Source organism: Hippocampus guttulatus, chromosome 8, assembly GCF_054856545.1.
Source record: "Hippocampus guttulatus isolate MCC_2025c chromosome 8, RoL_Hgut_1.0, whole genome shotgun sequence".
Classification (NCBI taxonomy): domain Eukaryota; kingdom Metazoa; phylum Chordata; class Actinopteri; order Syngnathiformes; family Syngnathidae; genus Hippocampus; species Hippocampus guttulatus.
In genome coordinates, this window is record NC_141268.1 from 18,003,620 (window position 1) to 18,021,174 (window position 17,555).

At 43.7% G+C, this 17,555-nt stretch overlaps 1 protein-coding gene across 6 annotated transcripts in view; it reads left to right on the forward strand.

Annotated features, from left to right (window-relative positions):
* The window catches only part of plxna1b (plexin A1b), a 178,254-nt gene that overhangs the window by 46,551 nt on the left and 114,148 nt on the right, over nt 1-17,555 (forward strand). For all 6 annotated transcript variants that reach the window (XM_086117857.1, XM_086117861.1, XM_086117860.1 and 3 more), the window contains 2 exons: nt 347-1,786; nt 13,790-13,972. In XM_086117857.1, the coding sequence (XP_085973983.1) occupies nt 605-1,786; nt 13,790-13,972 (1,365 nt within the window). In that variant the 5' untranslated portion in view covers nt 347-604. The remainder of the gene's footprint in view (nt 1-346; nt 1,787-13,789; nt 13,973-17,555) is intronic.

The window sequence follows — 17,555 nt, forward strand, 5'->3', positions numbered from 1 at the left end:
CAAACATTTGCCTCCTCTGATTGAAGTTATAAAATATTACCGATTTCAATGTTGTGTCCACTACACATTCCAGAAAGTCTTATATCATATGTACAGAGCCTTCAATAATTGGCTTATGTCTCCCCTGCTATCTTCCCTCATAATTAAATGCCAACACACATTTGCCTTCCAGACTTGATTTGATATCATTAATTCATCACGGTGGCAAATGTCAGACCCCCCCCCCCCCCCACACACACATTTTGTCCGTTTAATTTGTGAGCCTTTAAGGCCCCTCCACGCTTGATGCATAATCAATAGAAAATGTTCCTCAGTCACTGACACTGTTTTTCTCTCTGCTTTTTAGGGTTCGCGGCACGTTCCTCCGTGGATGATGTTCCTGATGATGGTGTGCGACGCCGTGAACAGGACAGTGGATCAATAGAAGTGTTTGTTTCTCACTTCATCTTCCTCTGTCTTCTTTACATAGTTCTCATTTGTACCTTGACAGACCAAAAAGACTCAAAATACTGACCTGGAACTTAAGTAGCACAGTTTGCACTCCTCCTCCTCCTCTCTTTCTCCTTCCCCTTCCCCCAAGACCTCTCCTCAGGACAGACCAAACATGTGCTCACAAGCTCGATCAACAGTTTGCCCTGTTCTCGGGAACCTGTTTCCTGTGTTTGGGCTTTTACTTCTCATGACCTCATCCTTCTGCGGGGGCCAGCCGCCAACTTTCAAACGATTTGCACCTGCCGAGTGGGGGCTTACACATTTGGCCATTCACAACAAAACCGGAGAAGTCTATGTGGGAGCCGTCAACTGGATTTTCAAGTTGTCCAGCAACCTAACCAAGCTTCGTAGTCACATGACCGGACCGGTGGTTGACAACGAAAAGTGTTACCCTCCACCCAGTGTCCAGTCGTGCCCGCATGACCTGGCTCAGACACCCAACGTGAACAAGCTTCTGCTCATCGACTATGCCCAGAATCGCCTCATCGCCTGTGGCAGTACGTCACAGGGAATCTGCCAATTTCTACGCCTGGATGACCTCTTCAAACTCGGCGAGCCTCACCATCGCAAGGAGCACTACCTGTCCAGTGTGGCCGAGTCGGGGACCATGTCAGGAGTCATTATCAGCTCCCCTCATAGTCCAGCAAGCAAGCTGTTTATTGGCACCCCAATCGATGGCAAGTCTGAGTACTTCCCAACCCTCTCCAGTCGCAAGTTGATGGAGAACGAAGAAAATGCGGACATGTTCAGCTTCGTGTATCAAGACGAGTTTGTCTCCTCTCAGCTCAAGATTCCGTCTGATACGTTGTCCAAATTCCCTGCTTTTGACATCTATTACGTGTACAGCTTCAGCAGTGAACAGTTTGTGTATTATCTGACGATGCAGCTGGATACTCAGCTGACTTCTCCCGACGCCAGCGGCGAGCAGTTCTTCACCTCCAAAATCGTACGCCTATGTGTTGATGACCCCAAGTTTTACTCCTACGTGGAGTTCCCCATTGGCTGCACGAAAGACGGGGTCGAGTACCGCCTGGTTCAGGATGCCTATTTGGCCCGACCGGGCCGTCAGCTGGCAAATTCTCTGGGGATCTCTGAGAATGAAGACATCCTCTTCACCGTCTTCTCCCAGGGTCAGAAGAATCGTGCCAAACCGCCCAAAGAGTCAGCGTTGTGCCTATTCACCCTGAGGAGAATAAAGGAGAAGATCAAGGAAAGGATTCAGTCTTGTTACAAGGGCGACGGGAAACTCTCTTTGCCGTGGCTTCTCAACAAGGAACTCGCGTGCATCAACTCTGTAAGTGATTTTGAGTATTTCTTTCTGTCATTTGGAAAACTGGTCAAAGGGGAAAGTACATTTTTCTCTTTTACGTTCTAATGGAAGAAATAAGGTGTGACAGTGCATCCCAGCTATATTGCAATTCGGATTTCATGGTATGGCTACACATTTTGGGGGGTGGGGTGGGGGGGGCTTGACTAGTTTCCTGTTATGCCCTTGCTCTTTTAATATGTTATGTATTTAAATTTTCATTGTGTTCAAAAACTTTCCAAAAACATCATTATTGTTATACTATAAAACACTGATGTCAAACTCAAGGCACGGGGCCCGGATGTGGCCCGCCACATCATTTTAAGTGACCCGCAAAAGCAAATCAAAGATGACCACTTCCATGATGCTTGCTAAAATCAGCGCCAAAATTTCACATTTTCATATGTATTAAATCGGTGACATATTGTAAGCATTTTCTTGTTACCAAACCCCTCATTACAGTTACTTCAACAATAATTGAATGAAACGACTTCTTTATATAGTTTAAGTCACCACGGTTCTTCAAGGGAAACAGTAATTATAATGTGGCCCGCGACAAAAATGAGTTTGACACCCCTGCTATAAAACATGCTTAAGGTGTAGTTAAATAGGGTATGTCATTATCGTGGATTTTTACTTATTGCGGTCGGAGAGGGGTCTGGAAACTAGTGCTAAAAATGGAGGGCGAATGACTGTAATGCTAATTGTAACATTTTCAAAACTTGAAAAGTAGTCTTGATGAGGGCAATTTAGTCCATGACACAACAATTTTCCTCAAACTTTACCCTTGCGACTGCTCATCGGACAAAATACTCTGGTGACGAAGCTTCACTTCGCTTCGCTGTCTCCTTGTGGTCTTGCTACTGGACTAGCCGAAGCTAGCCATGTGGGGCTAACCCTGGTGTTCATTCACAAATTAGCTTTTTCCTCACACTCTCAAAGCAAAAGAATGACCTGCGAGTTAAGGGCACGAGCCCTCCGGCAGGCAACGAGTTTCTCAGCTTCAACAAAGCCGGCATTTTAGCCCTTATTCAAACACGTGCGTGCCTGGTGTGGTTTTTGCTTGCGTCATCACAACATCCCGTTTTGGTGATGAAAGTATTTTGCCTCAAAACCAAAAATGCACTTTTGGGCCAATTTGGGCAAGCAAAAATTTGCGGTAACTGAATTGCCACGAATGAAGCTACAGCTGCTTCAAACTACTCATATCCTCATTCATCTTCATGTTTTGTATGCATTATTCATTTCTTTTTTTCTTCTGTTTAATCTTCTAATACAGTTGAGGACAGTTTTTGTGTGTCAACCACCTGTTTGGGTTCTCCAGCCATTGCACGTTTGGAAACCATTCTGTTCACCCCCACCCCACTCACTTTCAGTCTATTTTCATAAAAAAAAAAAAAAAAGACTGAAAGCTTTTCCTTTAAATACAAGGGTCCTTCATCTCTACCGCAAGGCTTCTTTGCACACTAAACATATTCGCTGTTGTCTAAAAGAGGTGGGTTCTGTGTCGTAACCCCTCTCTTCACGATCATTCATTTGACGGAGTTCAGGTGTGTTTTGTTGGGTAGTGTAAGCGATGTGAAGGACCTAGCCGAGGCCTATTCACCCTCCTTTCTCCCTCTTTGTCATCACCCCCTCTGTCAAGGAACTATCTTTCCAGTTCAGTGGTTGTCTCATTCTTTGTGGGTGGATTTTTTTTTTTTTTTTTTTTTTTTTTAATGGCCTGTCACACAGACAATAGCTCTGATTCTGAAAACAGGATCTCATTTATTTCAGGTGGACCCTTGTCCTTTTGCAAAAGAAACATAAATAGTGTGTCTTTGTATAATATATAGAAGCGTGAGGCAAAAGAGGCGTGTTCAGTGAGGCTGATTAGTTTTAGCTTATATTTTATTCCTTTGAGTCCAGTGAGTTTTGCTCAGACACCGCATCAGAATCCGGCAATTTGTTGACCCGTGCTTAAGCTTCCATGTTAAATGACAAGAACATTAAACTATTATCTGTATTAATCTGTCTAATCTTCTTTCATCGAGCTATTGTACATTCTTGTGAGCTTGAAATACTTGATTATATCCCATCATCTGCTCCCCATCTCCTCTGCCGCTCAGAATTATTGTGGTCACGGTTTAGGTGTATGTTCTCTCATGAGTTCTCATAAACCAAAAGGTAATTAATATTCTACACAAGATTAGCGCAATGATGATTTAAGATGAGGACACTGGCTAAAGCCCCATGACAGCAGCGAGGCCTGAGGGTCAGCCTTAGGTTAATGACGCCTGCTTCACTGCCCTCAAGCAATGACCTCACGTCAGCTGCCCACCACTGACTGGTGACCATAATCACAGTCGGTGGACTGAAAGGCCCTTAAATCTGACCTCACACAAATGGCAGATATAATTTTTCTGGTGTGAACGGGAGCTGGTGTAATTCGAAATGACTGAGTAGTTGAAAGAGCACAAATTTTTGCTTCATGCCGCGAAGCTGCTATGAAGTCAATGATATATTTAAACCTTAAAACACTTGCATTATAAATTGCGTGCAGTATAATTCTGTGACTCAATTGTTAGTTCTCTACCCCCGACAAAATAATTTCTGTTGAAGAGATTTTGTTATGGAAAAATAATTAAAGCTCCTCATGCAGGATTTATTATACCTTGTTTACAGAAGTGCATCAAACTGGGATGAAGACCAAGCTAGCATCCTGCGTTTTTAAGAGTTATTAAGACCAATCTCTACCAGTTGCTAGGCTAGCTAATCGTAAAAGACACGCTGTGAAGATTTTTTTTCCCCTCCACCTCGACACCTTCAACTAATCTGGCTCTACTACGTCCTGACAATTTCCTCCCATCCTTCTTTCAGCACTTGACCTCATAAGCTCGTGGTGTTTGAGTCTTACCCGCCGGTTCCGCGTTTCCCCACCACTTTAGATGCGCTTTCAAACTCCGAAAAAAAATACCTGGCGTAGAACTGCATTTGACTGCGCTGTGTGGGAAAGCTGTTTCGCTTGACCCTGCGTGACAGCGATGCAGAGGGCAGGCAAGGGAGGAGAGCCGGAGACCTGCACAGCTGTTCGACGCGCTGTCGTGATTGATGACCCCTGAGCTCCTCTAGTCCCAGTGTGGATTTCCCATTTGTGCCGCATCATAATTTCTGGCCTCTGATAATCATTAGCATGATATGTTTATAGGCAGAGTGAGATGGTGCCCGTTTCCTGTTCCCTAAAATGTTTGGTCTTTGCACACACCACCTTCATGCTGCTTCCCGAGCTATATTGTCTTCCGTGTACGAATATACCTGTAGTCGTGTGTTTGTATGTCTGTTTTTGTCCCTCAGCTTTATTCATGAACCCCTGACCTTTTCTTTGCTTCGAAAGTGGATCAATACAAACCATTTCCACCGAGAGAGCGCATGTGAAAGCGAGACTGCTGCAAAGTTCGTGTGGGACGGGAAAGGTATCGCAAAAAGGGAATAAAAAACAAAACAATTCTTGAGTGAAAGTGAAAAAAAGAAGCCATGTTGTGGGTAGTAGTACAAAGGGGTGCTCGATGTGGGCGTTCATACAGGAAGACAACCTTAAATAGTCGCAGAACAGACTAGAACTACACTCACACAGCAGAGACGAAAGACATTTGTTATATGGTCAGGCTGAAGTGAATCGTATCATCCATCCATTTTCTAATCAGTTTATCCTCACAAGGGTTGCGGGTGTGCTGGAGCCAATCCCCAGCTGTCCTCGGGCAGCCGGCCGGGTAAACCCTGAACTGCCTACAAGCCAGTAGCAGGGCACAAATAAAGGAACAACCATTCACACTCACAATCACACCTAGGGACAATTTAGAGTGTTGCATTAGCCTAGCATGCATTTTTTGGAGGATGTGGGAGGAAACCGGAGTACCCGCAGAAAACCCACGCAGGCGCGGGGAGAACACGCAAAAACCGCACCGGAGCCAAAATTGAACACTGCACCTCTGCACTGGGAGGCGGACGTCCACCTTGCCGAGTGTCGCATAATAAAAAAACCCCCAAATCATTCATAGTCATTGCAATGCGAGTCGTATGTTGTGAAGCGGGGATCTCTGTCACAAGTTCTTGGATCAATCAACTGGAGAATGGAATTCACGCAGTGGTGTGGTCGTTTGCACACTTGAAAATGGCGGCTGCAACGGGAGAGCTGGTTTTAAACTAATTGTAACGGGTTACAAGCTGTTGCTTTAATAAAGATGTGAAATCAATGGATTTTAATGGATGGATGCCAAGTGGGAAACATTTAACACATAATGCGGTGCTATACGATGTTAACTAAAACAGCGTGAAAGTCCATTTAAGAAGATTAAATGCTCCAGGAAGACAGCTGCCCAGAAGTGGGTCCTCTTCACAACCCGGCCTGGTCGCTCGAAACCGAATTCTCGTTAGCAACGCCTCCGGGAAGATGGCCCACCCCCGATCTTGTGCCAGTCAGTCGGTGCAGATTCCGTCCAGCAGCATCAGATTTGGTTGTCGTCACCTAGCCTCTTTTCCAAGAGGGGGAGAGGCAGGAGAAGTGGTAGTAAAACAGGCCTATCTGCAGTTTTAGTAGAGGAGTATAAAAGTCTTAAATTAAGATTCGACCATTTCTTCTGAGGTAGCGGCTTTAATTTGCGTGGGTAGGGCAATCCAGAGCACTGAAGCCCAAATATGGAACACTCTAGATCCTGCAGGAGCGGCCATCTTCAATCAGAAAGAAGGCTGTCATTGTTTCACGTGTTCATGTTTGATGGGCGGCGAGCCGCTGTTCATTGGGAGTGTTACAGGTGGTATTTGATGCCCAAATAGCAATCGAAACAAATGATCATTTCCCTTATGGAACTGGAACCTTTTTTTCTTACCCTGATTAGATCTCATCAGTCCACCTTGAGTAAGCACAAAACATTCCTAATGTTGTTCCAGACCAAGCAAAGGAGAATTGACTCTATAGACCCCCCCCCCCCCACACCCCCTTTTTAACCTTAATAAATCCATCATGATGAATATCATTTAATGGGTGTAACTCACTTGCGGACCGTGTAATACACAACCCTATTCTAGTGGAATATGTGCGGGCAAAAGTGTTTAAGTAATTTGCCTTGATTAATTGAGCCCGAGCTGATGAGGAGAGTTAATTGGAAGTCTAAATGAGGTGAGCTAGGAGAACACTGATTGTGCAGGTGGCCGTTTATGTTACTGCCACTATTGGGTCACCTTTCAGGTTAATATTTGCGCAATGTGGATCCCCCCCCCCCCCCCCCCCCCCGCCCCCCACACACACACGACCGACTGACTTTCCTCTCTATGTGCACGGGTGTGTGAATGAGTGCGAAAGAGCCTACCCGTGCGCCAACAATGCCAAAGCCGCTCTGGACTCAAGCCTTGTTGTCATCTCGTTATTCGGGGGTGGGGGGCATTAGAAAAGCTTTTGGAAGAGACATCATGCGGCTCGTGTGCGCGTGCAGCTCTCTTCTTCATGTTGTTTGACCTTTCAGTCGGTCTCTCTGTGGAGAATTTAGCTCAACAAATCCCCTTCCCTCACTACACTCTAATGATACTAATTGTCAATGTAATTGTGTATTGATCTGCGGTGTGTGTGTGTGGGTGGTGTGTTGCTTACATCATTATCAAGAGTAATTAGAAAATGTGGGCCAGACAATGTGCCTGCAGTGCTGACATTCAACTGTTTTCAAACTACTTACACTCTCAGTTCATTTTTTTTTAGCCTTTGCACATGTGAGGGATTATTTTTGTTAAATATGGTGTTCCCTTGAGATATGAGTTTCTTTTATTCTGTGATCACCCTCGCAACTCAAAACACTTGGATGTCAAATCTTTTCTGATTGAAATGAACAGAAATGCCAGTAATCCATTCTGGCCGCCCTACCAACAACAAACAACAACAAAAATCACAGTTACTGTCTCAAATGACTCGACAAGTTGCAAGAATGTATTCATTTTCACAGAGGATAAAGAATATATGCCTCTGAGTTTTGTGATATTGTCTGTCTACGTGTGCTGCTCCACTGTTTGTTTTGAAATAGCCATTTCTTAAAGGGCTGTATCGTCACACCGCTCAATGCTAATGTTTAGCCCATCTTTGGGTTTTACCATTATGTGGTCACAGTATGCCAGCGGTTGGCATTCGTGAATCAAAGTGTCATTTCCCAAGAAATGTGCATGCCTGCTTGTCACTCAATTAGATGGCCTACAACATTTTCCGCTGGTAGCCGGAGACTCTGTACAAACATAACCGTTTTGTGCCCCGGCCCAAACTTTGGTGTCAAACAGGCATTGATGTCAGCGGACAAACTTTGCAACATAACAAAAGCAGCCTCCAATGGGATCTTAGAATGCAGTCGATTGACAGATGACTGGGATGGGACATATCGATGTGTGTCACCTTGGTAGCGAGGACTGTGAAGGCAACCATTACAAAGTAACCAATTGAAGGGCAAGCAATTGTGACCCTTTCCCTCTTTCACGTGCGGATTTTTCAACGTCTTCATTGTCACTTAGTTCGAACAATCTATAAGTGACACCAAGTAGAGTTCTTGAAAAAGATCAATGTTTCAATATACTGACCTAGTCTTTGTGAGCAGGCACTCCAGAGACCCAGCTGTCTGTGTACACGCAATTACACATTTTAATTTAATGATAAGCCTGCTAAAGGAGGAGTTTGGAGTTTTCAAACTTAAAAAAAGATTTTAATGTAGCCTCATTTCACTCCTTTCCACTTCCCTCACTCCCTCCTTTAAAAAAAACAACCAGTCATTTGAATATGGAAGATACCGAAATACGAGGCGCATAGCGAGCAACTTGTCACACTTGTAATTTAAGATGTTGAATCAGTCAATCACAGTTTTCCATCAAAAAAACTGCAATAAAGGTTCACGTTGGCGTTCAACATAACGGCAATGTCGGTGATTGAAACTGATTTGCGCACAGGGAAATTCAAAGTTACATTATGAATATGTAGCTCCCTACCATTAGATGCAGGCTTGTTCCTCTGCAATAAATCATTGGGAGTGCTTTTTGTACTGCATACACACACACACACACACACACACAGACAAACACCGCAGCACCTCTTGAAACAACTCTAGCAATTTCTCTCAAAGTTCATGGCCCCCGCTGAGATTTCTGGGTAATTTATGAGGTGGCCTCACCCACAATTCTTCACTCTGCTACGCACGCTCAGGTGAAGGCACCTGCGTCTCCCTACTGAGACTAGTGCTCGGTGTGTGTGTGTTTGTGTGTATGTGTATTCTACTGTGAAAACTTTTATCATCTGATAGGAAAACAATTTGAGAAGCTGCAAAGGAATTGCCCCGAAGTTTGTTACCAGATAATTCATTTCCTTTCAGACTTTTGGCTCGCACAGTGCATCCTCACAGGAGAAGGATATGTAGTCTACATAACTTTATCGACAATTATCATGCTCCATGGATGTCTTTTATGATGGTCGTGAGACAGTGGCCTGAGTTGGGTGTGGCCTGGGTGTGATTTTTAATTATTGTGATTATTTATTTTTTGCTGTCTCACACATAGGGACACTAACATTTACCTCCTTTCTACTTTCTTGATTCAAACAAATATTTTAGCTGTATTTAAGAAAGGGTCTAAGTTAGTAACACGTCACACAACGCTTTTTTTTTCGGGAAGAACGAATGTTTTTACTTAGCATGTTTTTTCTTCTCACCAGCATTGGTCATCCACATCACATACACAAGTAGCCTGCTGTTTCTTTTCAAGGAGCTGACTATTGGTAAAGTTCACTTGAGGTCGGAGTAATGTTTGCTCACATTTATTTTACTAACATGAAATGTGAAAGAAATAGCAAGCTCTTTTTTGGCACGGAGTGGCCTGTGTGCATTGGTAATCAGCCAATTGTAATTGCGTGTGGATTTGCGTGCGCACGCAGGTTTGATGCCGTTGGAATGGCTTTTCATTGGTGTGTAGTATAAATGGAGTACAAACAACTACATATAAAAAAAAAAAACAACAAAAAAAACCCGGCAGTAGTGACTAGAGCTGGTCGATAGGACGATATACTGTATATTGCGAAGACGATGGAGAAAATTGATTGTGTCACTTTTTCTACAATGGTGTTATCGTCATTTGTTATCTGGTGACGTTGCTGCAAACCGCACACAATTAATACGTCCAGTACAGCTTGATTTAATGGGCAAAAAAAGCTTTCACTTTTCAATCGTATGCCGCACCGCCGCCACCTGGTGGCAGGCTGACCAACCATACAGCGAAGTCAATCTTAAACTGTTTTGTTAAGCGCTTTGTTACAGCTGCCATTGTTGTGAAAGCGCTATATAAATCAGCATGTATTGTATTGTATTGTATTGTAATATATTGTCGCCATATGTAACAAATTTGGTGCAAAATTTTATCTGGTCAATGAAAATGAATAAATAACGAGGTGGGCGATCGCAAATAAGAGATACTCCTGTGGCATGCTGGGTACGACTGTATCAGCGCTGGTAGCCTTCTCAAAACACAGAATAGCAAAACTGAGAATCGTAGATAATCATCATTGAATTGAATAATCACAGTGTGTTTTATATTTTATTTTTTTCATAAAACACCTGAAATTTTATTGTGGTATATTATTGTCGTGATAAAAAAATGGCCGATTTGGTAGGAAGAAAAATTCCATTTCGAATTTACAAATACACTTTCAAGGAAGTGCTACAGCGTAGAGCGTTCTGGTTCAAAAGCGGCTAAAACATTTTCATCAAATAACTTTCCCGTGATATCTGCTACTGCTGTTTTGGGAATATCGGGACCACAACGTGTGTGAAAAACGGACATGGCAACTGTGAAGCTGAAATTTACGTTGGAGTTTAGATGTGAGTAAAAGCTTCGCAGCAGCTCAGTCTTTACATGGAAAGAGTGGGTGATTAAAAAAACAACAACAACAACTACTAAAAGAACAATCTAGGTTATAGTGTGCCTTGTATAGGGACTCATCCAAAAGAGATGCGAGATGAATAATAAATCTTCTTGGCCGCTATACGAGAAAACCCACAACTATGCAAAGCCGCAGTTAACTGTAATGCACACTCCAATGCACACATTGAATATTCCTTTCCTTTGTTTGTAAAACCCCGCTGTTAAACTCAGCGGCAGGTTGTTGTTTTAACTCTTTCATCCCTGCTGCTTGTTGTGCGTCCTTGAAAACACAGCAGAACCTTAAATATGCTCCCCCGTCGAGAAGAGACCACCGAGGGTACGATTTCTGTCCGTCTGGAAACCCCCCTTTTAATCTAGATTTGCCTGTTCTCTGTGTTTCAAAACTGTTTTCATATTTAAAAGAAAAATGACCATCAAATCCAAGTCATCTTAAATTAACGTGGGAGTTTTTGCCCCGCATTTTATTTCGTCTTTCGTGGCTGTGCAAGGAATGTTGTAGGTCGTTGACCCTTCAGTGCCCCGCGGAGCACTGCGTATACTGGCTCCTGAGCGTGTGTTTTGTGTATGCTAAGCCCTTATGGACTCCAGGGGATTCTCTATACGGCATTTCCAACATTTAGTCTGCTCCGTTGAAAATGGATGAACCTTTTTGAACGTTTTCCCTGAGGCTGTGACGTCATGGGTGCGTGCTTGTGTGTGTTGCACCATTGTGAATGTTTGTGGAGTTGTTTGTAAACTCAGAGGGGAGGGGAATGACTGCTTGCCCAAAGCTATATGATTTAAAACCTGTACATGTCATACGGTGATGATCGAAATTCGGTTCCCGGCTTGTTAAAATGCGTGCGCGCACAAAGATGTAACTCGCAGCTTGCTCCGGCGAACCAGTTTGCATTGTTGTCCAGTTTTGTGCGAGGATTCATATTAGATGACATTGCGAGTGTTCCGTCTCTCCATCGCCTGTTTTCAGAAGAAAGAGTAGCCCCCCTTTGCCATTCGTGGCCACAACAGAAAGTTGTTTTAGAAAGGAGGGCGTGTGTCCCATTTACTTGAACACACAGCCATAAATATCCGTTAAACAGTCTTGAATTCCTTCACACCGCGGGACAGAGATCAAGCTCGCTGCTGACTTTAGAAGACAATTGACTTTTTTGCCACACACACACACACACACACTTACATTTTGACTCCAAAGTGGGTGAATGATTGATGCAAATTTGGGCAATAAGCGCTGAAAAGAGTTATGCAGATGAAGGAGATGGGCAAGTTCGCTCGGCAACTGGAAAGAAAAAAGAGAGAGAGATTTCCAAAAAAAAAAGAAATAAAAAAATACAAGAACGATGGATTGATGTGCACTTCTGCTGCAGGCTATTTAGTCAGATTGAGAGGGTGAGGGTGGGGGTGTGTTATCTTTTCTCCTGCGCGGATCAATCGGATGATGTGTAGTGATAAGACAGTGGATTACACTGTCATTTACACACTCCCCAAGTGTATGCATGCATAAGCGAAGGGTGTGTTCTTTCTACCGTCCTCTGGAGACTTTCATTAATACACACACGGATGCCCCTTCAGCTTATCGGTTCATCAATCAAGCATCGCGTCTGACAAAATAACTTCAGTCCCCTTATTCATAACATGGACACGTGTCGCCAAACTCTTCAAACATGCTTCAATGGATTTTGCTTTCTACACTTTGCCCCAGTCATGCCGGAACGGCAAAGACGGCATTTCCCAAACGGTGGCTACGTTTACATGGCGCCGATCTGAACAGAAGCCCCAAGAGTGGCGCCTGGACACCACTTTCTATTTCACATCGAGACGAGTGTTTATCAGCGACCCAAGAGTGTTTGGAATTCTGTTGTGTATATCGCGGTTTGAAAAAAAATAATAAACCCGCCCAACCCCCATTCTATTTTTTTTTTTTCTGTTGCAAGGATGAGAACTAGCAAAATGTCGAAATGAGCTTTTTGTTGAAAAGCACCCATCCTGTGACTGTGTGCAGTGACGGTTTAAGGCGTCATATGGGTCAGCGGAGTGCCCGGGGTGATCGTCTCTCCATGACATTGGAATGCTCCAGATATTGTCACATGGTCACCAGCATGTCTGAGCGCTTCACAATAAGCTTCAGCACGATAGGGGTCTGTCTGGAAACGAGCGCTGGTTCTGAATAGGCCACATTTGAATGGGCCACTTAACATGTATGAGCATCACGGAAAGTTGATAGTTTAAGTGGCATGATGCACTCTCAGCCTATTCTGCTCTACTACGTTTTCTGTAGAAAAAAAAGAGTTTTTTTTTTTAAAGCCTTGTTGCTCTCAAGTGTGGGCTATTGGAGGCAAATTGTCAAAGTTGTAGAAAGCAAGGTGTAATACAATACATTTGAATGGGATTCTGAGGGGTTTGTGAAAACCGATCTGTAGCCTCTTATCCATCCATTTTCTGATCCACTTTTCCTCACAAGGGTGGTGAGTTGTGCTGGAGCCTATCCCAGCTGTCTTCGGGCAGGAGGCGGGGGACACCCTGAACTGGTTGCCAGCCAATCGCAGGGCACACAGAGAGAGACAAACAAACATCCGCGCTCACAATCACACCCAGGGACCATTTTTTGAGTGTTCAATCAGCCTGCCACACATTTTTTGGAATATGGGAGGAAACTGGAGTACCCGGAGAAAACCCACATAGGAAGGCAAAACAATTAATTATTAAAATAGACTAATTCCCCAGCGCAACTTGGAGTATACTCGCAAATTTAACACAGCAGTCCTTATTACAGCTCTTGCTATACTACTAAGGTTGATCGGCTGGTCATTAAAGTGCCCCCACCTTCCATAATTGGCCTGTTGATATGGAGCATTGACAAATGTCAAAATTAAAGAATGCCGCATTTTACAGACAGCGTAAAAGGCCATAGTCGTGGTCCTTAATGGGCTTCTTACCCGATTGTAAGGACGTTAGAACGCCGTGTACCTCCCAATACAAAGTTTCCTTTACCCACAGGGCAATTCTTTGTAAATCCCGAAGACGACATACAATGAATTGATTGGCGTTGTTTTCTTTTCGCAGCCTTTGCAGATTGACGACAACTTCTGTGGCCAGGACTTCAACCAGCCTCTGGGCGGAACCAGCACCATCGAGGGCATCCCTCTCTTCCTCGACAAAGAAGATGGCATGACATCGGTGGCAGCATACGACTACCGCGGAAACACCGTTGCGTTTGTCGGCACGCGCAACGGCAAACTGAAAAAGGTAAGGATGATATTACGTTGACTCTTGATCAAACTGATATAGAACAATAGTCTTTTAAAAAAAATTTAATAGAATCATCACTTTCTGATTCTGGATTTATGATTTAAGAAAATGTCACGCCTGCCTTTTGATCTCTTCTTGCACAAAGGCTACTCCCCCACCATCACGCACTTGAATGCAAAGATTTAATGCAGCCAGACCAATTTTTCCTCATGACATTTCAGGGCCGATTTGAAGCCCGTTAGTTTAACGAGCCGTTTGCAGCAAGTCTGTGGCTTTGCCCTTATTGATTGTCATGTAAGTCACGCCAGATGTAAAATGTTACTGTTACCACATTCTGGCTTGCCTCTAATTTGAAGAGCTCGCTTTCAATCACTCCATTGGCAGGGAAGCTTTAAAGGCTCTTCGCTTTCGTCAGCTCTGCGATCAATTAAAGAGGGTGACAGAAAAAAAAAATGATCGAAGTGACTTGGTGTGTGCGTGCTTCTGGGCTCGCCTTGTGAGTGACCGCACTCTTGGGAGTCATGGTTACCCCTTCGAATTTACGCCAGTCTCCCTCTGCCCCGCTCAAGACCTGTCAACAATTAAATATCATGCATATATTATGCAACCTAGTTTGTCGGAGGACTTTTTGAATGCGTATTTGCATATGCACGTACCGTTTGCCACTCACACTGTGCATGTCGGCGTTTGCCATGTGGTGTTCGGGACGGACGGAGGGGAGGAGAACACAATGCATGTAGGACTGTGATTTAGTGTGGCACATTTGTCAAAATGACAGCTATTCACTGTCTTCACTTGGCTATTGTTGCGGCCTCCTTCAATGTGATTGTGCGTCTCTGCTTGATAGGTGTGTGTGTGTGTCTGTGTGTGTGTGTGTGTGTGTGTGTGTGCGTGTACATCATTTTTGTTAGAAAAGGTGTGTTTGTGGATGTACACCCGCATTCACGCGACAATCCCCTCCTATTGATTCCTCGGAGTTGAGACTTTATGAAGAATGAAAGTAAAACAGACAAGAGATAATTGAGCTCGAACTTTATATTGTTTTTATGAAAGTAGGGCTAGACCAAAAAATAAAAAATAAAGTAAATCTATCCAGGGTGTGTAATTGATTGATGACGATTTAGTTGCCACCGGCAGAAGCGCCGTCGATTCAGTCTCGACATGCGTAATGTCCAAGACCTCCGCTGTAGCACAGACCCCCGCCAGACAGTATTATTTTTGTTCAATAAGACGATGGTTCCCAAAGCAGGAGTTTGGAACATTCATCCAGCCTGTCAGGCCCCATTAAAATATTCAAGAGCGAACATTTAATCAATTAAAGACCAAATGTTCGCCTTGGTTCTGCAGTTTGCGTTTCGATGTCATATTCGAATGATCGCATCATTAAAATAGTGCCGTGGGTTTTTAAAAATATTATTTTATTTATTTATTTATTTTTTTGCTGCTGACAGTTTTGTGGGGGTGCATGCAGAAAACACAGAGGCGGTCCCTGTTCTTTACGCTTTCCCCCGGAGAACACTGCGTGTTTATATAGCCACGCCTGAAGGCTTCTCGAAAGGGGGCGGCGGGGGGCAAGAATATCTGTAAAATGGATGAATGAATAGACTTCGAGAGGGCATTTTTCTGGTGTTCAGTACAGTCACAGTTTTAGAGAAAGGGCAGGAAGTGATTGATGGAAAGCAATTACCTTCACAATGCAGGGAGGAGGGGGGGGGGGACCATACAGTTGTATCCGTGGATGTATTTTCCCATTTTTATTTTTATGAAAAAAATATATTTCACCTGTGATAGCTTTTCTCTAATTTTTCTCGTAGAAAGAGAGAAAGCGAGCAAATAAATGAAGGATGGGAGTGATGAAGTTGGTGTCCACCGGTGTGATTAACTAATTCCAGCGGTCATCCGGATTCTGCCGTGGTCAAGGACACAGTGGTGGGCCAGCCATACGCCGCATTTAATATTTCGGATTAAAAGTCTCCATTTCTTTTGGCTGCTTCATTATCTGGAACTGCTCGATTTGGCCCGACTTTGGTCAGCAGGTCTGCTCATCTGTCAGCGTCCGAGCTTACATAAGCGTCTTCGTCGCAGATCGTGCCATGTCTGGCTTGGCAAAGGACTCGGTGCTACGGAGCTGCCGTCTTTTATTTTGTTCTTAGGGCCACTTAAGTTCTCAAAATAACAATAAGGATTCATTCCACTTGAAATACTTAAAGTAAATTCAATACAGAAAACGATAAATATGATATTTGTACTTTGACTTGAGTGTCACTTTTGGGTACTTTATTCAAGACTGAGTTGAACCTCAAGTCAATGCGTTAGAAATGTCTCGGAGGTCATAGAATGTGAATTTTACAGACATTTTTCTGTAGGAATCATCCTTTTATAAAATTTCGGAGGTTGATGCATGGACTAGGTAAATCGAAGAGCATTTCTTCCGAAAATCCACTCTCATGCACCACATCATGCAAGACCTTCGAGTCAAGTTCAGGGATCAAGAGTGGATCAACTCTGCATATTTGGGATTTTTCTGGTTGAAGTGGAACTCGCCAAATTTGCAGTCAGGCTCTTTTTTTTCTTGTAGTTTTGCTGAGAAAAAGTGTTTCTTTTTGTTTTGTGTCTGGACCGTGTCTACCTTAGTTTTCCTTTTTTGAAAAGGCCCGTTTTCAATGCTAATCACCTTCGCTGTTATCCGTCATCAAGCTTTCTTTTTTCTTGTTCCTGACGCCACTTAAATATATTGCTTACCGGCTTTTTATTGTATTTTCACTGGTTCCTGTTGGAAACAAACAGAGGTCAACCAGCGCCAAGGATTTTGTCGGACTCTCGAGGTTCCCCTGCATTTTAGCTTGCTTAGCTATGCTCATTTATTTGGTGGTGGTGAGGGGGCGTTCAATGTGAGCCATCTGCTGTGTGTATGTGGCCAGTCAGCCAGGTGGTGGGTGATCCCATTGCCCACTATGTGCTCCTAGTGGTTGCGCCAAGCTCAGTTGGGTCGGTGCTGAGGTTCCTCCCTGCGCATCCAACCTGAACATAAGTGAAGAAAAGTCGAGATGGAAAAAAAATAGCTTCAGCCAACAATCTGTGCCCTGTTGAAAAGCTCAATAATTTTTTTCCTTGTTCTGTTTTAACACAACAATCTCGTTTTCCTCTCGTGAATGCACGAAAAGGAAAGAGACAGGCTCCTATGACGGCCAGAAATGTATCTGACATCCTGTCAAATTTCAGTACATGGTAAGCACTTGCAATTTAATGTTAACTTCAAAGTGTTTCACATTGCTTGTGTATATTGCGGTGTGAAGCAAATTGCCGTGTCCCGCTGGGGCCACTGCTGTCACCTTTGTAACCTGGTCTAATTGACTGATGTTGTACTGCCACATTGTGCTGACCTGTCAATCTCCCTGGTGTGTGGTTGAGTTTCTTCACGTGGATTTGTGTTGTTTGTCGCTCGACGCCCAGCCAACAAAATTTAAGCGATGTTAAATGCACAGTGGAAGCTAATACTAATAGGAGGCTGCAGTCAATTTTGCCCATTACGCAATACAATACAATACAATACAATACATGCTGATTTATATAGCGCTTT